This window comes from Drosophila simulans, chromosome 2R, assembly GCF_016746395.2.
Source record: "Drosophila simulans strain w501 chromosome 2R, Prin_Dsim_3.1, whole genome shotgun sequence".
Classification (NCBI taxonomy): domain Eukaryota; kingdom Metazoa; phylum Arthropoda; class Insecta; order Diptera; family Drosophilidae; genus Drosophila; species Drosophila simulans.
The window spans coordinates 858276-885185 of NC_052521.2; the positions used below are offsets into that span (position 1 = coordinate 858276).

Sequence of the window (26910 nt, forward strand, 5' to 3'; positions counted from 1 at the left end):
TTAATGTATAGTAATTTACTTTTTATTATAGAGTTTTTTTTTATTATTTTATATTTTTTTATTTTATATTTTTTTATATATAAAAAATTTTTTTTATATTATAATTTGTATTATTAAATTATTGTGGAAAAGAGGGAGACTACTATACTATATACACAAAGATAAGACAATGATGAAGTTTTTTTTTTTTTAGAAAAGTAAAACGTTACTTTAAAATGTAAGCCTACATTTTTTTTTTCTTCAGTTAAACCGCTTGATATGATAAATTGTAGTTCTACCACTCTCCTCTCTCAAGGACATTTACCTTCACAGGTACATTGTGTTTACAAAAAAAAAATGGTGTTGAAATGAAATTAAACGGAATTTGAATCATATAAACGGTACGAAATAAAAATATGTATATATCCATGTAAAAGTGTCAATGGTTCAAAAAGTTATATATTATGGAATTTATTATTCATTTTCGATGGTCATTCTTAGTTGTTATTGCAATATGTAAGAATTCACATATAATTTATATGTAAAAATAAATTAATTCTAATATAAAAGCATTTTTAGATCAGAAATACAAAAGTTAGTCATTTAAGAGTGAAAGTTGATTTTTTTTTTAAGTTCCCACAGCCACGACTCATCTTTTATATGTGGTACACTCGTTCTGGTTTCCAATCGTCCAAGGATGATCAAGGATGTCTTCGCTTGTGAAACGAACGTCTGGATCCGCCTGAAGCATATTGGCAATAAGATCGCGCACACCGTCCCCTATATCAGACCAGTAAGGATCTGGAAACTCATAAATGCCAGAGATAATAGCATCGAAAAGCGGCTCCTGTTGGTTGTCAGGCGCTACAAACGGCGGAAACCCGCATAGAAGTATGTACAAAATGATTCCAGCGGCCCAAACGTCAATCTTTGAGAAGATTATGTGAGTATATTCATTTTTAATAAAGCTATTATTTGCTTACCTTTAGCCCATATCCCACTTCTAACAATATCTCTGGTGCTACATATGTGGGAGTCCCGCAGACAGCATAGAGAAGATCGTTTACCTCACATGCTAATCCGAAATCAGCAAGCTTTAGTTCAAGAACATGTCCATGCTCATCTAGTTTCACCTGCAAATAGTTCCAATAATTAGTCGTATTAATGCTCAGTATTTTTCATTAGTTTTTTCATACTAGAAGATTCTCAGGCTTTATATCTCGATGCACAATGCCCATTGAATGCAGATAAGTCATGGCCGCTCCCAAATGTCTAATCATAATGCGCGACTGGCTTTCTGAGAATCTCGTTACCTGAGTTATAGCGTCGAATAAATCACCACCTGTTACAAATTTAACAACATATTTAAGCAAAAAGAAGCTGTGAATGTATTCACATTCAACGTACCACTTACATATTCCAGTACAAGATACATATTAGTATTTTGGTCTACACTCAAAATAAGCGAAATTATATGCGGATGATTTAATTTTTTCATGACGCGAACTTCCGCATCAATGTAGTGTTCCTTGCCCTTGCATTTGTTTTTGTCTATTATTTTTAGGGCGTAGGAATGACCAGTTTGGCGGTGCTTTATCTTAAACACAATGGCAAAGTTGCCGTCACCAATTATTCTTCCCAGAGTGTAAGTGTTCCGAATATTCGATGGTAATTCATTGATCTCCATACCAGTGCTCGTAAGTAAAGCCGCATGACTATCATCTTCTGGTGTGGTTGCTGCCTTAAAAGCCTCCGAATCAACCACAGGAGGATAAACTTTTTTGCTCTTTATGGGCATCTTAGGCTTAGGTCCCTTGCATGTGGTTCCAGTCGTGCGCATGGTCTTACGAATGACATTAATAGCTCGATGCTCCTCCGCCTCTAACTTAAAGTCTTCCGCAGTGTTAATCCGCTCTGTCCCATAAGCGAAGAAAACATCATCCGACCCAAAAAAATCAGATAGTCGGACCACTGATACACCTGAAAGGGTGAATACCTTTCTCACATAGCCCGTGTCCAATCGAACCACTTGCGTAATGGCGGTCAGCACATGATCGAAGCTCGGGCTGTTACGCTTGTTTAGCAATAATCGCATAATACGCCGCGGTTTAGTTCCACTACGTATCAGCGTCACAATTCGAGGATGAACCACTGTAACTCGATCGCTTGATCTGGAAGCGATATGTGGACTTCCGTTGCCCGTTCCTCCGCCACAAGTTGGCAAAGGACTGCTGCCTGCAAGTAAGCCATTTTTCAGGGGAGAGGATGGTCGACACTTAGCCAATCGATGACTGTTGGAACGACTACTGGTCAGCGTCAGATTGGACAAAGGCTGGGATCCAGTGTTGTACTCAACCTTCTTAAAATTCTCGTTATTGCAGGAACAAACATAGCTCTGTCCATCTTCCAATTCATCGAGAGAGGTAATCTACAAGGGCAAATAAACAATAAAAGTATGTGTAGTAAAAATAACGAGAAGTATCCACCTTCTTCCCACACATGTTGTAGATGGTGCGAACAGCACCTGGTATCTTTACATTCTCTTCCAACAGACGGGTTAGGTCTTCAAAGAGTCTTTCAAAGGATCTGTACCGTTCGTTAGACACGGGAATGGTTATACCCGGATAAAAACGATCCCCGTTGCGGTAGAATTTGATTCTTAGTGCCTTTCGTGTCGGCGTTCGACTGCTTGGAATACGTTTCTTAATGTGATCAGCGGTGGGTGCAATGGTTAAGCATGCCGACCCACTAGCAGAGTTGGGTTCAAGCGTTTTCGTTTTGGAAGTGACTGATGTGATAGAGTAGGCGCCGTTTAGCGAGCCAGTCGATTTTCCCACCACTACGCTGTTTGTTAGAGAGGAGGAGTGCAGGTACCGCAGATCATCCAACTCCTTCTCCGGCTCCGAGCTAGAACTGACGGGGCTGTCGCAATCTCTATTGTAGCTATTATCTTCCTGGACATTATGCTGTAGATTCGTCTTTTCGATAATAGAAGCCTCGGTGACGGCATTCGCCTTTGAAGGAACGCTCTGAGGGTGTGTCGCAGAAGGGGATGCTTGAAGTGAAGACAGCACAGCATCATTACAATGAAGGCTGTTTATCTTTACTTTCTCTAATTCCATGCTGAAGCAAGAAAGAAATGATATGTGAAGAATAAGCAGTTAATTTTTATATATGGTTTACGTAACGATATAAATTTGTCTGATTTTTATACTTTGTTTTTATTACTATAATTAAAACCAGAGAGAATGCTATAGTAGATTTCATTTTCCTGGAATATTGATAGATATTGGTGAGTAAAATAATAAAAATTTAACAATTTTTCAATAAGGTGGGCGTGACGGTTTTGGGCGGTTTGTGGGCGTTAATGTGGGCGTCTGCGCTGCGTATATGTCTCCGGAAAGTGTATGCTTAATCTCAACTCTAGCTTCTACAGTTCATGAGATCGACGTTTATACGGACGGACAGACGAACGAACAGGCGGACAGATGGACTCGGCTTAAGAATCTATACGCTTTATATGGTCGTAAACGCTTCCTTCTGCCTCTTACATATTTTTCAACGGATCTGGTATACCCTTTTACTAGTAACAGGTATAAATAGTAGATATGTATAATGCATATTTGCTTTGACCAGCACTACCGGATGCGCCGATATAGACAAATCCCGTGGACTATGTAAAAGTTGTAGTAGGAAAGCATGTGAATGTATATCATAATTCAGCATATAATTAGATTCGGCCTTTATAAGCGAAACCTTAATTTTGGAAATTTGAATATCGATTTGGGTCAAAAGGTGTCCTTAACCAATTCCTTTTAGCAGATTTTGAGCTCATTAGCTTTTTTGAGCAATTAAAAGAGCGATTTTGAACGATATGTTTTATTGTTGTAGCGATAATTGCATTGTTGCGATATGTACCACGATACGAAGGCGAATGGTTATGAGCGATTTAATTGCAGAGCGAACCGCGAGAGATTGAACTCTCTCTCTCTGAGTGAGGGGAGCTTAGATAACCAAAGATAATGCTGCACAGCTGGGGTGCCGTATAACTTAATTGTGCCTCCAAAGCTGACATGAACGAATAATAAATTTAGGATTGGTGGCGGCTGCGTGACCCACCATACTACCCCCGTTGGAATCGTGGTTTTCAACAGAATTCCTAAGGGGTAGCAGACAAAGCTTATTCACTGCCCGCTTCGTCAATCCTGTCGGTGTCCTCAGCGCAGCAACTCTACTCCATCTTCTCATAATGCCGACTGCGGTTGTAACTGTTAATGCTGTCGTCTTCAGCATCTTCCGTTTGTCGACGGCCAACAGGCCGGGCAGGTTAGACATGCCAAAGAACTGGATCGTAGAATCCTCAAACAATAGTACCCAAGTGAACCCATCGAACAGTCCGCCTTCGAATGTTACCAAACTTCTCACCCAAGTAACTTTCGATTACATCCCAATCAAGTTGAGCTCGTTGACAAATTTTCTAAATGTTTGTTGGAACTAAACGATTAGCTCCAACCTCACACGAAGAACGAACTCATTAAACAAAATTAACGCAAAACTTGAAAAAGAATACGCTAATCGTTCCACTCGATTATAAATTGCAGCCTCCTTGCTTCAAAAATGTCACCCTGTTTGCATCAGCGGAAATTTCAGCAGCCATGGTAAAATCAACAACAGCGAAAAGGCAGAAATTCAGTTCACGACTGGTAATTCAGTTCAAGCGGGAAGATGAGCGCAAAGAAGAGCGCCGTAGAACTTAATTGTGTCTCCAAAGTGGGCATGTTTGCGGCTGCGTGCAATGTCGGGTGACAGCCGATTTCCATTGAGTTGTATGATGCAGATCCCTATTGCTAGGTGTGCTCCGCTTTATAGGTCTCAAAAATTAATCAGACTTCAAGTTATTAATTTGGAGTGCGCGTGTACTCACTTATGCTCTTTGTACTCAACTGCCAGATCCGAGCTTTATTTCACATGTTCTGTCTCTTATCTTAATTCTTAGGCTAGCTTAAGTGTAGAAGTAGAGTATTGTATATACATACATGTATACCTTTTATGAACTTATACCACTTACGCATAGAGTAAAAGGGTATACTAGATACTTTGAAAGGTATGTAACATGCTGAAGGAAGCGTTTCCGATCATATAAAGTATATATATTCTTGATCAGGATCAATAGGTAAGTCGATCTGCCGTATGAACGTCGAAATCTCAGGACCTATAAAGGCTACAAGGTTTGAGATTCAGCATACAGATTCTAGAGACAAAGACGGATCCCAAGTTGCCACGACCACTCTAACGCATATTTATTAGTCTTGTAAATTTCTATCGATTTAAAAAAAAAATTTGCCACGCCCACTCTAACCCCCTAAAACAGTTCAAAACTGCCACGACCACATTTTTGAATCAGTTTTTGATATTTTTCATAATTTTTGAACAAATTTTGGATGTTTTCATAATTGATTTGTTGAACAACTTGCCAAACAACTTTTTGCCACGCCTACTCTAACGCCCTAAAGCCGCCATACCGGCCACCCCACACTTTTGAACAATTTTAAAAGTTTTTCTAATTTTATTCCCTATATCTATCGATATCCCAGAAAAATAATGAAATTTCGAGTTCGAATTCACAATAGCCGAGTACCAGGTATCTGATAGCCGGGGAACACGACTATAGCATTCTATTTGTTTTAGAGTAAATTTAATGAAAAACCTTTATGTGGTAGTGGGTTCAAAATATAAATAAGATACTATATATACTATATAAAATACTATATAACATACTTATATCTTAAGTGCGACATTACAAACCACATAATATTCCGCAAATTACTTTTGGAATAGAGCTAAAATTCCTGAGTTTGAAATCATGGCAGATCCAGTGGGAAATGTCTTATTTCGCCACGCTCATACCGCAACGATTAGAAGCAGTGCTTTGATACCAGGATTCGAGAGAATTTACAACGTTAGTCTCTGACGTTCATCTATGATTAGTGAAAGAGTACCAAACACCGATGTTTATGCCTTCCTTGTTGCCTTAAGACAGAAAACCAAACAGATTAACTAATCCAAATGTTCTAATACCAGCAATGGCGGAATTTAAAATGGCGCTTAATATACGAAAGCGTTTACCGACCATATTCTTATTCAGGATCAATAGTCGAGTCAAACTGGCTTTGTCCGTCTGTCCGTATGATCCCCTCGATCACAGGAACTAAAAGCTAGAATGCTGTGATTAAGAGACAATTTCTAATTTCTACCAGTATAGCAAAAACACTTTGGCCACGCCTCTTCTTACGCCGTTAAACAGCCCAAAACTGTTATGCCACGCACTTTTAAACCATTTTTGTAATTTTTTCAGACTTGCACTTCCACTAGCTGAGTAACGTTTATCTGATAGTCGGGGAAATCGACTATAGCATTCTATCTACTTCTTTCTGCAAAACCCTATTTAAGGGCGGATATACATAATGGGGGTATAAGCTATTCAAATGAATACTTAAAATACTAACACATTTTAATTTTTATATATATAGTAAAATTAGTTGTAATATTTTTTTATTTGAGTCGAATAAATGTCCCGCCAGTTGACAGCGCTGAGAAGAATTATTTAACGAAGGTTTTTATTGAACTTCTTTATTCGAATATCAGCTTAAGACTAAAAATCAAATGTAAATTGGATTGAGTATTTTAACAATATTTGTATTTCGGGAGACCCTCGCTCTTGATTCTTAAGATTAGGAAAAGATTCAAAGAGAGCAGTCAAATCTGCTTAGGTCAGGCTTTAGAATTTTTGCCGCTGCCAAAGAATTTGTTATTAGAGACGGATGCTGCGCAGCTGGGATATATTATGGAAGTCTTAAGTGCTATAATGTTTATAGTTCTTTGATATCATTGGAGTGGCCGGTTTGGACCAGCCAAATCCGTCACTCCCCTTTCCATAAAGAGAAGCCTATACTTGGGCTGGGATTAAAGGATATAGTATGGGAAATGGAGTTTCTTCTATTTCTATTTGTTGTGGAGAGTTTCGATTTTTTCTTATTTTAAGTTTTGCATTCAGCATCATAAATGGCTTAAATTATACATATCTTAAATATAAGTACAACAAAATTAGTGCAATTATTACAATGGTCATTAGTATGTAAAGTGTAATATTGTTCTCTAAAATCATCTCAACAATGTCGTTGTGTTTTACAGTTTTTATTTTTGTTATGTTAAGTGGTGGTTATAGTGGTGTCAAATCTGTTTCAGGTTTTAAGAGATTTTCACTTAAAATTATACTATTAATTTCTATTTTGCATTGCGTTACTCTTATCATTTTGTTTCCTTCTATTTTTATATTATTAATTGAATTTTGGCAAAATTTGGTTAAGAATTGTTTGGGTTAAGTTCCAGGTTACAATTGTGTTTGGTTCTATGTATTTTATTATTTCGTTCGTGTGTACTGGCTTAAAATTACAAATTGGATTTAAGTGTTTAATAATATTGGTGACACATTCATTTTTTACTTCTTTATTTTCGGTATTATAAGCTTTATTTTCTTTTTCAAAATATGATTGTGTGTCTGTGTAACCTAGCTGATAGCCGTTGGAGTCTGGGTAAGGGATTATTTTAATTGTGTTTATTAGTGAAAGGTAAATGGGTATGTGGGATATGATTAATACTTGGTTATCATTCTAGTTAATCCAAGAGGATGTTTTAATGTTTAAAATGTTTTGGCTGTTCACATTTTCAAGTTTGTCGTAGTTTAGTAATTTGGGGTTAAACAGTCCAAGTCTGGAAAGCTGCATAGACATTTCCAAATCTTCTACGTATTCCGTAAACTGTATTAGTTCGAACAAAAAACTGTCAATGATGGCGTGGTTGTTTTAATAGTTCTGTATCTTTTGTATTCCGTAATTTATCAATCGTATAGCGTCGTTGAGTTAATGTAATTTTACTGAGTTATGGGCGTTGATTTCAAGTTTTTTTCTGTATTTCGACTCGATCATTTTCATCTATTGTTCCAAATAGGTATCATTTTATTGTATACAAATCTGAAGTGCATGGTAATCGGTTCGTAGTCTTTGCTCAAAATAGTCAACCACGATGTCTATTTCAGTTAAATTGATTTTTAAGCAATTATGTTCAAGGGAGGATGGTATCTGCACTGGCTTATCAGAAAAAAGGAGGTATCCGTGGTAGGTGTCAATGAACCGCTGTGATCAGTATAAGCCATAGTGTTATCAGGTACCAGGTGCATGTGAAATTGAGAGTTGATTATTTTTCTTTTGTTTTTTTTTTTTTAATTGTGCTTTGTAGTATTGGGTAACTCTATTTCTATTAGTGATTTTGTAATGGTCAGGGCCAGTCTCTTCTACATTTTTGGTTGGTTTAAATGGATTTTCTTATTTGCCTTTCTGTAGTAGATCTTTTCTGTAGTTTTCTGTCGGTCTACCTTTATTTTATCTATTTTCTTCTCTTTTATTTTTCGAGTGTCCAATATTGAATGCCCAGTGTAAAGGAAAATTTGAGCAGGTGTCTGTCCAGTATTGTCATGTTTAATTTTATGGTTGTATGTGTAAAGGATTGTTTCTATCTTGCTTAATTTTACTTCTTCCTCATCAGATGAATTGATTATACGATTTTTTCTCTTTATTGTTTTATGTAATCTTTTGACGTCTGCTACCCCGTTTTTTGCTGTATTAAGCAATAATTCGATATCTTCTTCTTCAAGCCATCGCTTCCAAGCTAAACTGGAGAAAGCTCCGTCTCTGTCGGCCTTTAGTAATTTGGGTTTAAATAATTGATTAAAAATGCGCATTGATGCGTTTCTGTATTCTATCCAATCCTTAGTTTTAATTGGCTCAAGTGTAGCGAATTTAGAATAAATATCAATGCAACTGATGTAATGTTTTCCCTAAGATGAATAAATATCTACCACAAATTTTTCTCGGCAATGTTCCGGTTTAGGTGTGATTTTGGTGTTTTTTTGTTTTGTTTTGACCGAATTGCATATGTTGCATTCGTTTATTATATTCTGAATTAGTAGTTGGCTATTTGGAAAGAGGTGATTTTTTTGTTTTTTAATTTTGTCATTTTCTGTTTACCAGGGTTTAAAAGTTTTTTGTGTGATTGAAGTATGATTTCTTTGAAACAACGTTCTCTAATAGGAAAGGACTGCGTAGTACTTTTGTGTAGGTGGTATTAATAATTTATATGTGTGCTCTTTGAATACTTTCAAAATCTACATCGCTCTCAATATAAATGGTAATTTTTCTACGGATAAAGTGATCGATTTAAATTTGTTTGGCTTTTTCAAGTGCCATTACATCATATTGAATTGTGGTAATGGAGTTACCGAATATTATTGCATTCTCTACTTTAGTTTTATCGGAATTAATAAAGATTATTTGTTTTTTGAAATAATTTATTGGTTTTTCTGTTAAATGAATAAGGTAGCTATTGTCTTCTTTTGCACTATGTTGAGTAGCTTCACTATGATGATTTTCTCCAATTTTAATTCTGGATAATGCATTTGGCAACTGAATTTTTCTTCCCTTTGATATAATCGATTTTAAATTGGTATTCTAACTCTACATCTTTATATTTCTAGCATTCGGTTCTTTAAGTTATAAAGCCATCTAAGAGGTTGATGGTCACTAGCAATGAGAAATTGTCGCCCTAGTAAATAATGTCGAAAAGTTTAAGTGGCCCAAACTATGGCGAGTAATTCTTTTTCGATAGCACTGTAATTTAATTAGTGATCGTTAAGTGTTCTACTAATAAAAGATATAGGAAGACCGTTTTGAGAAAGGACAGCCCCGAGGGAAAAGTTACTTGCGTATGTGATTAAAAAATTTCTTTTCAAATAAATTTTTCTCGAATTATCAAAGCCTTAAGTTTTAAGTTTTTTTTAACTCACAAAAGGTATTCGTAATGACAGCTTTTGATGGAGAATGCAGTTTTAGGTATTTATTCCTCGCCCATTTCTATTTGGTGAAATCCTTTTGCCTGATTGATTGTTGTAAAATATTGGCATTTACCCAGTTAGCCAAGAAGTTCGTCCATATTTGGAATTGGATATCTGTCAGATATGGTTATTTCATTTAGCTTTCTATTCTCAATTACTACCCTGTACTTTATTATGCCAGAAGCATCCGGTTTTTTTTTGGTACAACCCAAGTAGGACTATTGTATGGTGAATTACTTTCCCTAATTAATCCCTGATTTAGCAATTCCTGTACTTGGTTTTCTACTTCAATTTCGTGTGTTTGCGCAAGTGGGTATAGTATTGAATAAATTGGGGAGTTATTTGTTGTACTTAGTATGAGTTTAATGGTATTTGTAAATGGTAATTTGCCTCCTTCATTATCTTCAAGATTTCTAAATTTACATAATAAGCCTTCCTTCCTGATTTAGGTGATCTAATCGAAATTGTGAAAAATCTAATTTTTTATTGATACCTAATCTGAGTTTTCAATTGGTTCTGGTGTCCTTTGGATATACAAATTTTCGTTTTCTTTTGGATTCTAAGTAAATAATTTGTATGTTTGATCAAAAATCGTATTTTTTTATTGATTCCTGATATGAGTTTGCAATTGGTTCTGGTGTCTTTTGGATATACAAATTTTGGTTTCTTTCGGATTCTCAAATAGTTAATTTGTATGGTTGATTAAAAAGGGTAACTGAATTATTTTTGCAATTAATAACTGATTGTGCATTTTTTAACAATTTTCTGCCAATTAGCATATCGTAATTATTAGAAAATCTGTGCACATAAAATGGTTCGGTTTTTTTGAAAATACTATTTCTGGGTAACATAATCAAGTCGTTCAAGGCAATAGGGCCATTTGATGTTAAAACTTCACATCTTCTATTTTTAATGGGAAGATCATAATTGATCATATTAATTATGGATCCTGTGTCTATAAGGCATTTGCATGTGCAACATTTGTGTGCTATTTCTATGTATTCGTGTTGTACGGGGATGTTGACCGAAAATTTTCGTTCGGTTCAGAGTTATTTTGATTTTGTTCGTGATTAATTTTGGCGGGTTGGACCTGTTGTTGCCCTTCATTAATGAACCCATTATTTTGATATGGATTGTACTGATTTTGCTCATAATACTGTTGTTCGTAATAATTAGGTTGGACTTGTTCGAATTCATGCGCGTCTTGGAATCTCATTTCGTCAATAGACATTTTAGTTTGTTCACTGTCCGATGAGCTTAGTCGTTTAGTAATCGGGAAGTTAGTATTTTTAAATGTAGAGGGTTGTTGCAATTGAGGGTATGTATTTCCTCTTAAATGTGTTGTTTGAGGATTTTGGGCTTTGTTCGGATGTTGTTGGAAAGGATTTTTTTTAATAATGGGTGTTTATGTATTGGTTGGGTATGAAATAATAAGGTGCGTGCACATTGGTGGGTTGTTAATCATCTGCTGTGTATAGCTAGGTCTAAATGGTTGCATGTATTGACAAAATTAGGTTGGAAGGGTTGGAAATATTGTAGGTAACTTTGTCGATATTGAGTTTGAACATTTGTATTGAATTTATGTGATTTCGAATTCTGATTAGAATTTGAGTTTTTATTACGGTACTCTGGGTTTTTATTAAATTCAAAATAAATGTGTTCTTCATAAATTCCCTCATTGTGTGCAATGGTAATTAAAGATCTTAAGTCTGTAATATCGTGATGAGCATTTTAGCTCATAAATAATTAAATTGTATTGGTAGTTTTCTTATCAGTATCTTAATAGAGTCTTTAATAGCCTGAATATAAATAAGAAAATCCGATTGGTTACCTTCCAGGTGTAGTTTTGAAAGTAATAATTGACGGCGTCTTTCAGCTTCTTCGCAGAATGATCTTATGTTTCCTCTGTAACGGTGTCTCCCTAAAGTTCTCCAGAAGTTTGTAGCTTGAAGTTTGAGGGTAAGCCAATCTTCGATGTTCGGAAGTCCCAAAGATCGAGTAACATGTCCGTCCAAGTTCCTTTCGATGGCTCCCAGTACATTGGTTGGTAGATATCATTGGACATCATTGGTTTGGTAGAGCGAAATTACGTAATCTACTCTGCTGATGAAGGTGTGAAGGGTTTCTGGATCACCCTTGAATGGCAAAATGTCTTTAAGCTGCCGACGGGCTTCGTCAAGGTTGTTGTCGCTCAGCGCAACGATTTGGGGTGCGGTAATAGTTGGTTGAGAAATTTTTATTGTAAAATATATATATCCGTATTTCACTTCCACTTTTTATTGGATTACCGAATTGGAATTATAATCCAAGTTGAAGAGTTTTCACGAATTTATTTTGGGAAATATTTCGAGCACTGGATTATAAAATTTAACTTATTTTCCACTCAAAGGTTCTTTTTTCGGATAATTTTGTATCTTACCGACTGCGCCAGTAAAATTAGTTGTGATATTTTTGAGTCGAACTAATGTCCCGTCAGTTGACTAAGGACAACGCTAAGATCTCTTTTGATCTCAGCTTAAGACTTAAAATCAAATGTAAATTGGATTGAGGAGAAGCCTCAGTATTTTGACAATATTTGATTCTTCAGATTATGAGAAGATTCAAAGAGAGGAGTCAAATCTGCTTAGGTTAGGCTTTAGGATGTTTACAAGAACGGCTCAGTGCCGCTGCCAAAGAATTCCTTATTAGAAACGGATGCTGCGCAGCTGGGATACATTATGGAAATCACTCAAGTGCATTACTGTTTATAGTTCTTTGAAATAATTGAAGTGGCCGGTTTGGACCACCCAAATACGTCACTATATCCATAAGTTATCCATAAGTTAGTAACTCCAAAGCTCTATTTTAGTAGAACTCTAAAATTCAAAGGCCATATTTAAAAATCTCTAGACCGAGGCTTGAACGTCAATCAATCCAGATCAATTATTTGAGTTTAGTTTTATACCTTCTTAAAAACGGTCGGTGATCTTCAAAATATAATTCATTCAGATATTAAAAATTGTATATTTTTTAACTTATGAATATTGCAAACTCTTCATATGCGCTCACACTTTTGAAAAATATTTTAATATAAAAATATCAATATTGTAAACTTTTATAAATTTGACAAAAATCTGTTTGCCCGCCCACGCCTTAAAAACGCCCAAAAATGCCACGTCCACATTTTTGAAATTTTGTTGGATATTTTTTCATAATTTAATTTGTAAATTTCTATCGATTTGTGTCAAAAAACTTTTTGCCACGCCCACGCTTACGCCTACAAACCGCACAAAACTGCCCCGACCACACTTTATGAAAATTTTTTGGATATTTTTTTAAATTTTTTTAGTCCACCTTTTCATAAACCAAGCACACGCCTGGCCTAATTGACATTAGTCGATATATGGACTAAAAATTTTTGTTTTGGGTCCATAAATATCATCAACCCGTGTTATTCCGTCCAAAGAGCACGCACTTGCAGCGACACAACTAAAGGTCTTAACTTTAAACTTTGAGCCATTTAAGTGTAGTACCTTATCGCGGCACCATATTTGAAAGCTATCTAGATCGTATTGTAAGTCCAAATGGTACCATATTTCTTTAAACTGGAAGCATAATTTAACATCGTCTTCGTACATAAGTACTCTCGTTAATAAATATGGTAAAAATAAGCGGACCAAGAAGGCTCCCTTGTGGGACAACGGATGTGACCCGGGGAATGCAAGATAGGGATTTTTTAAAGACGGCCCGTTGCGTCCTGCTATTCAGATAACTTAAAATCCAATTTAGAAGATCAACAGGGAAACCTAATAAATCAAGTGTGCTTACTAGAAGAGAAAGACTAACGGAGTCAGATGCTTTAATAAAGTTAATGTACATGACATCTATTTAAAGATTGTTTTTGAAGCACTGTATTTCACAAGAAGTTAGCTCCAATAGGTTAGTGGTTGTTGATCTTCGTTTCAAAAGACAGTGCTGACATAGTGATATAATTGAACTACAAAAGTGCTGCAAATTAGCAGTAATATAATTTTAAAAAAGCTTATGGATATCCGACACTTTAGAGATTGCTTGTAATTGCTTGCATCCAATTTGTTACCTTTTTAATGGAGAGGAATCACAAAGGATTCCTTCCATATATGGAGGAAGATTCCAAAAATAAGGTTAACAGTTTCAGTAGAGTCTTTCACATGGCTTCCGCACAGAATCTGGGCACACAGCCAGGGATTCGGTCGGGACTTGGCGAATAGACAGGCTGAAGTTCGTAAAGCACTGACCATTCATTTAGAGTGGGACAATATATTAAATTCGACTTTGACACCGTTTAAGAGTATGGCTGTTCGCAATTTGGTAACGTGGAATATTTGGTTTGAAAAACTTTGTAAATTTCCTGATCAGTGGTATTTTCAAAAAATAGCGAGGAAGGGTAAGAAATTGTTTGGCGAACTGGAACGTACAGTACATTAGTTCTTGTAACACTGGGCATTGAGCACAGTAAAATTTTACCGAGCACTTTAAAATTTAAAAAGGTAGACCGGTATTTTTAAATTTTGTATGAAGGCTGAACTTTTCATTTCTTAGGTGTGTCAAGTCTTTAGTAAACCAAGGAGGCGTATTAGAGATTGACGGAATGTAAATCGGAACGCAATAGCTTAAAAACAAGAGGGAATGCTATATTCGAGCTCCCCGACTATCAGATACCCGTTACTCAGCTAGTGCGAATGCCAACCCGAAATTTCATAATTTTTTTGGGAATCTATTAGATGAGAAAAAATTTAAAAATTGTTAATAAGTGTGCGCTTGACCAGTTTGGCAGCTTTAGAGCGTTAGAGTGGGCGTGGCAAATCGTTTTTCGGTGAAAATTTACACGACTAATGAAATTATGAATATGTATCAAAACATTTTGCAAAAGTGTGGACGTGGCAGTTTTGGGCGGATTATGGGCGTAAGAATGAGTTTTAAATTTTTTGGTGGTTTGTGCGCTGCCTCTATGTCTCTAGAAACTGTATGCTTAATCTCAAGCTTTTGCTTTGTATTATACTTTTATCCCCTTTTAATATGTCGAAAAGAGACGTGGTTTTGGTTGTGGTTGTTTCGGTCAAAGCGACCGAAAGCGCCAGCGCAGAAACAATTTTCAACGTAAATCTCAGCTCAGAGCTACCTTTTCGCGACCTTTTACGCTTACAGGACACGACTTGGTGGGGCCCTTTGATGTCAAGAACTAATCAGGTCGCGCCTGTCGACTTACCAAAGGCTATGTGCGTGTATTCGTATGCTCCAGAAGGCCATTCTTTTAGAGGCCACCTCTGACCTCTGACCATCTCTATGCCGACAACGGAAACACTTTTGTGGGCGCGGAAAAAGCCCCTACAAGAGACCGCCTCGCTAAAATTAAGGCACAGGTTACCTCGTCGCTTAGACAGCAATTACTTGCTGATTCAATACTTGCTCCATCTACTTCTACGATCTAACTTTACGAGTGTACGTGAATATTAGCTGAAATAAGGACACGCCTTTCCTGAAGTGAAATACAACCCCCTTCAAATCTTCTAACAATTATATAAACTAAATCTCCCAAAAGATTGTTCATACATTTGTGAAATTTTGGAGGGGCACGATTGTGTATTCAGAGTGCCCATGTTTAGTTGAAAAAGCGTAAAAGCGGTCCACTCGCAATGGAATTTTCATCCATCAGAATTTGGTGAAAACCCTTGGCTATCGATCGTTGTAAAGTGTTGACTTCGTCCAAGTTTATCAAATATTTCATCCATTCTTGGAATGGGGAATTTGTCGTTGAGTTACCTTATTGAGATTCCCTTAATCTACTACCAAACTAAGCTTCCTTTTCCCAGGAGCGTCTGCCTTTTTCGGGACCACCCAAATAGGAGAACAATAAGGTGACTGAGACTTGCGATTTATACCTTGTTTTATCATATTCCTAATATCCTTGTTGACCTCCTGATCAAAGCCTTAAGGATATTTTTAAGATCCGAGTCTATATGACATATTTAAAAGTACTCAAATTTTCTCCTTCTTTGTACCGAATGTAGTAATACTCATATGGGACCACCTTTAAACACTTAACTTCCTCTGTACTCGTTGCACTCGCGTAATTCATTATTTATCGCGATGCTGACTATATCGTCGTCAACGAACATGCGATCAAAGTGTATCATATTCCACTGCGTCAATGCTTATTCTTGGAGTGAGGCATTTTGCTGATGCGGTCTCCTCTTTCTGTTGATTTGGTTTAAGTTTTGGTTTAAGCATTTCTTTCAGGAACTCTGCAGGTGCGGACTTTTTTAGGTCGAGGCATTTTGTAGATGCGGTCTCGTCCTTCTCTTCCTCGTATCTGATCTTGTAGGTCCTCGATCCTTATGTTACAGTTTCCTTGTAATAATCAATCTTATCTTTGGTTTGTTCGAGATATTTTTGATCTAACTGGAAATCATGTTTCAGAAAATTTATGAATTTTACTTTTCTTTAATATTGTTGGCCCTCTTATAGTGTATACTGTCAAATCTCTGTTTCCTTCCTCCAAGCCTGCAAAACATTCTATTATGATGTTGATAAAAGAACCAGTATTGATCACTCCATTATAATAATTATTATGATAACTTGTTCAGACATGGGGACTAGTTCGTCCCTCCACGTCTCTTGAGTTTACGTTCTTCCTGCTTTGTTCACTCTGACTTCTTGCTATCTTTTTACCGGCCCATTACCATTCACATTATTTGAGGTTGATTGAGATTGAGAGAATTGTTTTGTCTACCTTGTTTATCCACGGTACATTTGTATACACTATAAATAAGGAACAGAATCCATAATATCTTTTAAGCTGCACATTAGGTTAAGTTCATAAGGAACTGAACGATTCCTACTGACCAATGAATAATATTAAATGACTTAAGCTCAAAATAAAAAAGTCTACCTTGAGTTAAGTCCCTTCTAAAGGTGTAGTAATTTCCTCTCTTATTAACAGTTACAGGACGAGGCGAGTACTGATTTTGATTAGTCATATCTTTATTCGGACTTTGGGTTTGCATATCAGTTTTTTTTGTATCTGTTATTATAGTATCTTGGATTATTGCTTTTTTTCGGTCCTAGTTTCATCAAGTTCAACTATCTCGTCCCCGTACATCTATACCTTCTCGCTAAGTGGCAATGTATGTTCTACTTCTGCCAGCAAGACTCACAGCAGCTCTCTTCTCAGCTCATTAGCGGATCCCCAACCTTCTGCAGGATGGCAAGATGTCTCTTTTACACAAGGTAAAGGAAGAAACAACAAGAGTGCAAGCACAGCCCTCCACACAAAGAAGGCCAGGAGGGCGTCATCTGATCACAGCTTTTCGCAGCGAACTGGACGCCCTTGTAGGTGATTCCTACACCATTGTGTAAGATATGTTTATATACTCCACGCAATAAGTCGACCTCACTCCCTCTTAATATGACGTTTATTGATCTCAAAAAAGCGGAAAATAACAAGCTTGTTAAGAATATTCTTGTCATGTTCAACATCGAGTGACATGGGATAAACCACGTAAGAAACTCGAGCATGTAAAATGCCGTAGATGTGCAGGCTATGGTCATACCAAAACGTATTGTTCTCGGCATTTTATTTGCAGAGAATGTGGAAATTTGCTTGCATTAAATACCTAAAAGAAGCTTCTACTCGTAAGCATCATTTGAAGACCAACGAACTAACCGCTGCTGGTCCTATAAACGGATCCCCTTCTCAGAGGCAATCAGCCAATGTTCAGCCAACGTATTTGCCTGCTGCCTACTGCTTCTAATGTAACTACCAACCTGGACTCCAAACTGTAACATCATTTTTAATCTAGGTTTGACAAAATGATGTCGTTAGTGGAAACGTTGATGCAACTACTTCTCCAAACCTGTCCATCGTCGTCTGCTTTTAAAAATGGGTCCTCTTAAGAAAGCAGCATGGAATTAAAATGGGGCCTCCTCGATGACCACTGATATCCTCGCTTTTATTGATCTTCACGACTTCACTTCTCCTCCCGGTCCAACTTCCGGGTCGATTGCTTTACCCTACATACTACAAACCATCCAGATGCCAGACAATACGGTGGTGCGGAGATCCTTGTTAGATCAAATATCTCTCATCAACCATTCGCCACTCTATCGCAAAATCATATCCAGGCAGTAACCATTCAGCTGACTGCAAGCAGAGGAAACTTAAATGTTGCCTCAGTATACCGCCCTCCGACTCTTAGATGGACAGATGCTATTGTTGGGCAGTTCATCACACAATTTGGCACATAGTTCCTTGCGGTAGGTGACTGGAACGCAGAACACAGATGGTGGGGAAGTTACAGGATGTGTACCAGAGGTAGGGTACTGTGTTTTGCACGTGCAGAAAGTCGAATCGACCTCGTTGCAACTGGAGAAGCCACATGCTACCCTATCGTGCAACTGGCTCTCCAAGTGCCATAGATTTTGGGATCTCCAAAGGCTTTAGACAGCAACAAATCAGGGTGAATGTGATGACAGAACTGTCATCTGACCATCTGCCTTTGAGCTAGATGAAGACGCCCAATCATTTAGAAGTGTTACAAAAATGCTGTCTCCACAAGCGAACACTCGGACCTTTAAAAAACACATCGAGGCTACTGTAGAACTGAACATTCCCATTGACACTTGCAGCAGGCTGGAAGCGTACGTCGACTACTTCACATCTGCAATCATTGAAGCTGCAAGGCAGGCTACACCAACCCCTCACCAAGTTGGTCTCACGACCAAAAGGAGGCCTCCCATTTTAAGCTTGGAGGCTAGGGACTTGCTTAGCCGCAAAAGACGCCTCAGAAGACAATACATCGGGACAGGAGATCCTAGCATTTACCAGCAATATTCAAGTACTACTAATCGACTGCGTCTGCTAGCCAATAACAGTAAAGCAAACCTGGATACCTTATTCGGGAGTGCTGGTCCAGATAGTAATAGTGGATTCTCAATATGGAAACTCATGAGAGGCATCAAGAGACAGCCTTTGTTCCAATCACCAATTCAGGATCGAGGTGGCATCTGGCACAAGACGGATGATGAGAAAGCAAGTGGTTTTTCTTCGCACCTGTCCTCCACTTTTATGCCCTTCAATTTAACGGAAGACACCAATCGTGAAACCATCGCAAATTTTTTGGATACTCCGACTGCTCAACTTTCTCCAAAGTTTTTTAAACTCCATAAACATTTGGTGACCCCGACGTGATTTTAGTTTTTTATAGGAGTCTGTAACTTATTATTGCTTATTATCGTTTCATTTTCGCTGTCGTTTGCGGGCATTCGGACACAAACACAAGAACATACACACATGTGTAATATTGGGGAATAAAATGAGTGTGGGCGTAAACGGTTCGGAGGCTTTAGAGCGTTAGAGTGGGCGTGGCAAAAAGTTTTTTTTACAAGTCGTTAGAAATTTAAGCGACTAAAAAATCTGTGAAAAAATATCAACACATTTATCAAAATTGTGGGCGGCGACATGGGTCAACAAAACTGCGCTGCGTCTTTGTCTCTAGAATATGCTGAATCTCAACCTTCAAGCTTTTATAGTTCCTAAGATCTCGACGTTCATACGGACAGATGGACATGGCTAGATCGACCCGGCCATTGATCCTAATCAACAATATATGTACATTATATAGTTGGAAACGCTTCCTTCTGCCTGTTACATACTTTTAACGAATCCAGTATACCATATTATATTACCATAAAATATAATTTTTATTAACTGAATTATTTTGTTTTGAAGAACACCGTTTTATTTGGGTATCAAACTAAACTCAACTAAATCTGGATTGATTTACGTTCAAGCCTCGGTCTAGAGATTTTTAAACATGTCCTTTGGATTTCAGGATTCAAGTGCATTTGCTATTGGATATAAACGGTCTTAGATTCTTACAATTTTGTTTATTAAAATCTAAAACTTCTGTTTTCGAGTTTGTAAGTCCGAACTTTAAATGTGGGAAAGTGACAATTGTGTAAGGGCAGACGAGAAATGTTTAGCTCAGGAGTTTTCTATCTATTTGGGGATTCATGTAACAGTGTTTCTTATCTGGTATTAACTGGGTATATAGGCATGTGTTTAGGTCTAACGGAGGTATGGATATGTCACTCTCCAAGCCATTGACTTTCGCCTGTCCATAGGCCGTTAAATTTCGATATATCATGATATTGGTTTCGGCCTGAATCTGTTATTTTACATTGGTATCTAGGTTTGAATGTTCTACATAATAATTAGATTATTTTACAATAAGTTTCATAGGGATATTCTTGAACTTATATGCTAATTACTGAGTTAAGCTGATTATTATAGTAACGAAAAGAAGAAATGTTTATAATTTGGAATACAGTGTAATGTTTTTTTTTTATTGTATTTGGGCTATCGGTTCAATTCTTGTAACATTCATACTGCAAAAAAATATGTTCCGATTTACTATCCGTTAATCTCTAACCAAAGACACTAAAATAACTATTATTTTAGTATCTAAATTTTCAAAAAAAAAAAAAAAATACATGTTAAAAAATATATTTCATAAAAATAATACAAACATATATAGTTAAAAGTTAATAATTATAAAATAAATAAAAATATGCGTCCTTTTTAATGCAAAATTGATTTCTTGGGGCACGAGGTGCGGTCATAAGCACCTAAGAATCGATGTCTACTATAAAAGGTCTCCTCTAATTTTTCACACGTCGCAAGCTGAATACTCTAATGCCAATTATTCTGATATACAGTCATTTTTTAAATTTAATTTGTGATATGATGTACATAGATTCGTCTATTACTATTTTAAAGATGTATAATAATAATAATAACGTTAAAGCAATGCAAAACAAGAATTTTTTACATATATACATATACAAAAATAATATAGATTTATAGTCTAAGGACTTGTAAAGGGAAGGGCATATTTTGCAAATTTACAATGCATGAGCATACGTGTGCACACATACAGTTGTCGGCTGTCACTATAGGCGTAGAGCTGCTGGCTGTAGAGCTCTCCGCTCTCTCGCTCTTGAAAAAAAATTAGAGAGAGCATGGAGCCACCTAGAGCCACGCCGAACAAATCGTGTGCAAAAAAATCGTATGGCGGTAAGCATCTTGATATTCTAGTGTCTTTGATTCAGAGATGTTAAATAGCGCTAGCGCATTCTCACATATATACTGACAACTGGGATTGTCTGTTCGTTATCCTGTGCGCGAGCAAACTGCCAAAGTAGACCCTCTATTTCTGGGAACAGTCCTTAACGTCCAAGCCCGAAATCCCAGCTTGGGATGAAATTAACACCTTCCTGAGCCGTATCGGACATTGGAGGCCATCGAGGATATGAAAGCGACAAAGGTCAGCACTAAAGAGCACTAAACAGAACGGGTGTGACTTATGCTCCAAGGAGAAGCATACGGTAGGATTGTGCCCGCGCTTTCTCCAAATGTCAGTTGCCGCGCGTTCCGGCTCCATTAAAAAGAAGCAGCTATGTCAGAATTGTTTTGCGAGAGGCCAACAGCCACATGACTGCACGAGCATACTCAGCTGTTTTACCTGTAAAGAGAGGCACCATACGTTGCTGCTTCCAACCAAAGTGAGTCAGAGATGGCAATCGTTCTTAGTGAGTATTCCGACCTCAACTAGATCCGCGTTCCGAGATGGGTGTGGTATCAGCATGAGGTAACCATAGAGCTTACCGGATTCTGTGACGCGTCTCAGAAAGCCTATGGAACGGCTATCTACATCCGGGTCGACTGCCAAGTTCAGATATCCGCTGCTGGACGGATTCCACAATTGTTCTAGCCTGGTTACAAACGCCTTCGTGCTACTGGACCACGATTGTGCCAACAGAGTTGTCCAGATCGCCACGTTCGATCTGAAAAAACTCCGCCGAACTAGCCAGTCGAGGCGTATGCCTACATGAATTGCCAGGTAATCATCTCTGGTGGCACGGACCAGCGCAAGGGGCACTCACATCCAGCGGTCAAAGTGCATTTTGCCAATTCGCCGTCTATCGACTTCCTGGAACGTTTTTCCAAACTTTACAAGGCATATGTACGACGTTTCCTGAAGCGCTGCCGCAAGGGTTCGATCTCGCCCAATTCACGGTCCACTAGTGAAGAAATCCGAGAGGCAGAAAGAACTCTAATCTCCATTTCGCAGCACCGAGTATACGGCCAAGAGCAGAATCATCTGGTAGATAAAAGGCCCCTTCCAGTGTCTATTCCGTTACTAAATCTGTTTCCATTCATTGACCAACACGGTCTTTTAAGGGAATTCTGCCGCCTTACTGCCTCAAGAGGATGAACGCCATCTGATTCTCCCCTACGACTGTAGACTGTCTCGCCCTCCAATTTCCAGATTACTCTTCACGGCTGTAAAGGCTTTTGAAGGCTGTGGTGAATCCGTGCAAGATTTGCACGATTTACAAGAGGAGACTTCAAACCTAGTTGATGGTCGATTTTCCGACAGATAGAGTCTTCTTCTCGTGGGCCTTCTTCTTCACGGGCATTGACTATGCCGGCCCTTTCGAAATTAAAAATTTAACCGAGAGCGTGTCTCTTAAGGAAGGTATTTTTTTTGTGTGTTTTTCCACGAAGGCGATCCATTTGTAACCCACCTCCGATCTTATAACTGAAAAATTCATAGCGGTCTTTGCTCGATTCGTAGCGAGGTGCGCTTGTCCTCAACGGGTCCATTCGGCTAATGGCAAGACCTCTGTGGGGGAAGCAACTTTACTTTCCAGGAACTTCGTACAAGCCATCAAAGAGTCTGTGACTGACGCATATAGCCACCAGGGACTTGTGTGGCGGTTCATGCCATCCAGGTCTCCACATATGGGGGGTCTGTGGGAAGCGGGAGTGAAAAATCTCAAAACACTTTTCTATATACCTACATCCGCCCGCAGGTTTACGTTTGAGGAGCTGATGATGCTTCTCGCTAAAATCGAGGCTTGTCTCAATTCCAGACCCCTCTCCACGATGTCCGAAGATCCCACATTTTTGCAGTTGTTCTGAATTCTCTCTTTCAGATCGTTTTACGTCGGTATTCACGACCGAAATCTTTAAAATAAGAAGCAGTAGCGTATTTCGTGAATTTATCGATAGTAAGGCATGAATATCTAAATGAATTATTTCGTTGCGTTGCGAAAGGGTATTAGTTATGTTTTACATATGTTTTAAGGGATTTCGATTATAATAAGAAGATTGGAATAATATCGCTTTTTTATTTCCGCAAAAATTTCGTTCATACCGCTATGGTTACTCCTTAAATGTTCTTCCATTATTTTTAAAATTTTTTCTTCATCTGTGACGTCTATTAGAAAACAACGATCTTTTTAATTTAATTCAAAATAGCATTACTTCTCGTGTGTGTCTTATTTTTCGTTTATACAGTATTTTGGTGCCTGGCTATTTCTTTTCCAACCTTTTAAGTACTGCAACTTATATATGTTCAATGCGTTTACTGTATTTTTAATATAGTTTAAATTGTCAGATTGAGCGCTGTAGACGGTGTAGATTGGTTTGATAATTGGTCTATTAGGTCAAACGAAAAGTCATTGTTTTATTCGTCATTACTTTTAACTGATTACATGAGATTGTTAAGTTTGCCTAAGAATATACATGTTTTATCTTATTGGATGGTTTCATTCTTATTTATTTCGGGATGGTCTAAGAGGGTATTATTAGTTTATATCCTACTAAGACCATCCGCTAAGGCGTTTTCTTTTTCTTTGATGAGATCAATATTTCCATCTATCAATTTTCCATCTCTTTAGCTTTAAATTGGGTTCTGTTAAATTGTTCAGCCTTAGGCCAGAAAATAGCTTGGAGTTGAATATCGCCATTTTGCTAAGTCTAAAGAAGAAAATAACTTTCAGCCACCCAGCTTATGATATATGTCGTCTATATTATGTAAAGGATATCGATCTTCGATTGTTTGCGAGTTTAATTTTTATAATCGAAAACTTGTCGGCACCATTTCTGTAGGTTTATATGTCCAATTCTTTTTTTCCGCTTTCAAAAATGTGGCAGTTTTGGGAGGTTTTAGGGCTTTAGAATGGGCGTTTTTAAATCGATATAATTTTACAAGACTAATAAAAATATGAAAAAATATCAAACCATTTTTCTAAAGTGTGGGCATGGCATTTGTGCGGTTTGTGGGCGTTAGAGTGGGCGTGACAACATTGGTCAACAAACTTGCGCTGCGTCTTGTCTCTAGAATTTGTATGCTTAATCTCAATCTTCTAGCTTTTATAGTTCCTGAGGTCTCGGCGTTCATACGGACAGACGGACATGTCAAGATCGACTCGGCTATTAGACCTAATCAGGAATATATATATGTACTTTATACAGTCGGAAACGACTGTAACGGGTATAATGGACGGCACTTCTTATATCAACAAAATCGAAAGTTCAAAGAAGAAAGCCACAATTTCAGCCATGGCCAAAGAAACGTGCTAAGAGGCTTATCATCAGTTCACGTCATGCGCATTAAAAATCTTCAACACAATAAGCATATCCAATCCCGGCAGCCATCGGGCAAGACCTGGATCTTTTGCTCTCTTCCACAGTCTTCATAATCCTCATTATAATTTATCTTATTTGCCGCATCAAACGTAAACATCCATCTAAGGACATAGAATTCGGATGCCTTCAGCTTGAGACAGGGAGAGGGTTAGCACGCGCAGGCCGAAGTGATGCAATGACCCAGCGAAATGCCACCCGGTACCGGATGCGGCACCGTCAACAGTAACATCAACGTTACCGTGCCGGGCGAGCTTCATTCCGCTTCGGCAAAAGCGATGTGCAACGTTCAAAATAATACGGCACGGGCATGTGAGCGCCAAGTGTCCGTCGGAGACATGAAGCTCCAACTTGCAGAAGAGGCATGGCGCGAGGCGCTAAATAAGCAATCTTAGTTTGACTTTGCGGGATAAATAAGTTAGCTCTATAAGTTATTTCGTAAGAGACCGAAAACAAGAGCAGTTGGCTCAATAAATAACTCTTTTATTATAATAATCTAATTGACATAATTTATATACTACCAGCAATAGAAAAGTTTTAAAGTTATAGGAGTGTGAGACTAGTTTGCTTAGGAACGGACGGCCAGGCACAGATGCCTTCTGTCTAAATCAATATACCCTCCGCAAGGGTATATATATAAGTCAATTTATAAGTATAAACATTGCAATAATATCGAGCAGTGAAAATGTTTCTGCTTGGATGGATGTTTTATAGGATGCTTGTGTTGGTTGAAATAAGCTGCAAACCATAATTCCCTGCATTGAAAAAGTTTGTAGAGAATACCAGTCTATTGAACACTCCAATCAATACACCGACGAACTTCAATTTGATAGCATAGTGGAGAATTTATGTTCATCATTAGGCCCTGCAGTAAACGCTAAACTTTGCCACGCTGTTAAGGGGACGAGTTAAATATAAATGGTCGCAATGCGTACTTTAATGGAATTTTGTGTTATTCGGCATCTTTAATGCTCTCACCTGATGTAAAAACAATTTATTTCTTGGGTGGTACCTTTAAACCTGTACAGCAGAGTTGCGCACACAATTTTCTAGTTATTCACACAATCGGATTATGCCGAAATGTTACTTATGCGTTTTGGCTTAAGAAAATTTATGATGTCACCATGTTTTTTAACCGTATTCGACATTCGTTATAGCACAAACATAATTTGATTTACCTGACAATAATACTAATTGAACACTGCTATTAAATATACTTGTTCACAATTCTCGTTCATTGAATCATTCCGCCTAAGCAAAATTTAAAAAAATTATAGTTTGTTAAAAGATAATTCGAAACGGATATCGAATATATTAAATTTAATAAAAATCTTCAGCAAAAACTGATTCAATTGTAATACCGTGCTTTCATATATATCACCACATATACAACGTTGGGCCGCAACTGTTTTAGGAAACTCTTTCCTAAACAAAATTTAGGTCAAGATATCGTCGCTCAGTTTACGCCAACTAAGGAACATTGAAGAAGGGATAAATAGGATCCCATTGATTCGTTTTTATGGGTCTTAATTATATATATAAATTTTTATTTTATCATTGTATATAAGTTTTATTTTTTTAAATAATCGAAATAAACTAGTCGCGTGTATTGAGAGCTGCCTGTTAACCAGCACAATAGCTAGAACAAACTGTGTCACTTTGTTCGAGGGCACACGTAAAAATAGGCTCACCCACTCATGATCGGAACGGCTTGTATGGGCAATAAGCATTCTCACCCTGACCAACCACTAAGATCGCGCGAGAAGCAGAGCGAAGCGATGCGATAATATTGGGCAAGAACGAGCGATAAGCCACTGCATGGATTCTTAAGTGCAATCACTCAAAAGATGTCAGAGTGAGAGCGAAGCGATTTGCTAGCTCAAGCGATAAAGCGGGAGAGCAGTTTGTAACCTGCTTTATCGCTTTCACTCGCTCAGAGCTTACGTTTGTTTGTTGTATTCTGTGCTTTAATTACCGTTTATTTTAATTTCTTTCTGTTTTGTTCCATTCTGTGCTTTATTTACCGTTTATTTTTAAAGTACGCGGTTTTAATTTTTTCATAAGGAGTCATAAGTGGTTTCGTAAGTCATTATATAAATTATTATATTATTATTATTATTATTTTTCATTTCTAATGCTCCTTTTATTAAGCAGCTGGTCATGGGTTTTGCTATGTCTGCGTAATTTGGAATAAATTTGTGATAATAACCTGTTAATCCGAGGAAGGATCTAATCTCCTTTACTTTTGTCGGAACTGGGTATGAAACTATGGCTTTAACTTTAATAGGATTTGGTTTAATACTATCAGGAATTACTACGTGACCAAGAATGTTAGCTTCTTTTTTAAAGAACTCACATTTGTCGAGTTCCAATTTTAAATCATGCACCTTTGAAAAGTAGCGGGTGCATTCCTATGGCCAAATGGCATTCGAAGGTATTCGTAATGACCCATTTTGGTGGAGAATGCAGT

General features: G+C 37.5%; 1 protein-coding gene across 4 annotated transcripts; it reads right to left on the reverse strand.

Annotated features, from left to right (window-relative positions):
* Window positions 1-425: 425 nt before the first annotated feature.
* On the reverse strand, window positions 426-25938 carry LOC120284206 (serine/threonine-protein kinase GD17699). 4 transcript variants are annotated; one of them, XM_039292671.1, is made up of 7 exons: window positions 25802-25938; window positions 25619-25691; window positions 2466-3102; window positions 1387-2407; window positions 1176-1321; window positions 963-1112; window positions 426-907 (listed from the first exon to the last, which is right to left on the reverse strand). In XM_039292671.1, exons 3-7 carry the CDS (start codon window positions 3099-3101, stop codon window positions 629-631), a joined length of 2232 nt encoding a protein of 743 aa, XP_039148605.1. In that variant the 5' UTR covers window position 3102; window positions 25619-25691; window positions 25802-25938; the 3' UTR covers window positions 426-628. The 4 variants fall into 4 exon arrangements, 3 of the variants coding, with proteins under 3 accessions (XP_039148605.1, XP_039148604.1, XP_039148603.1); XM_039292670.1 differs by having other exon boundaries at window positions 25419-25691; XM_039292669.2 differs by having other exon boundaries at window positions 25619-25862.
* Window positions 25939-26910: the final 972 nt, after the last annotated feature.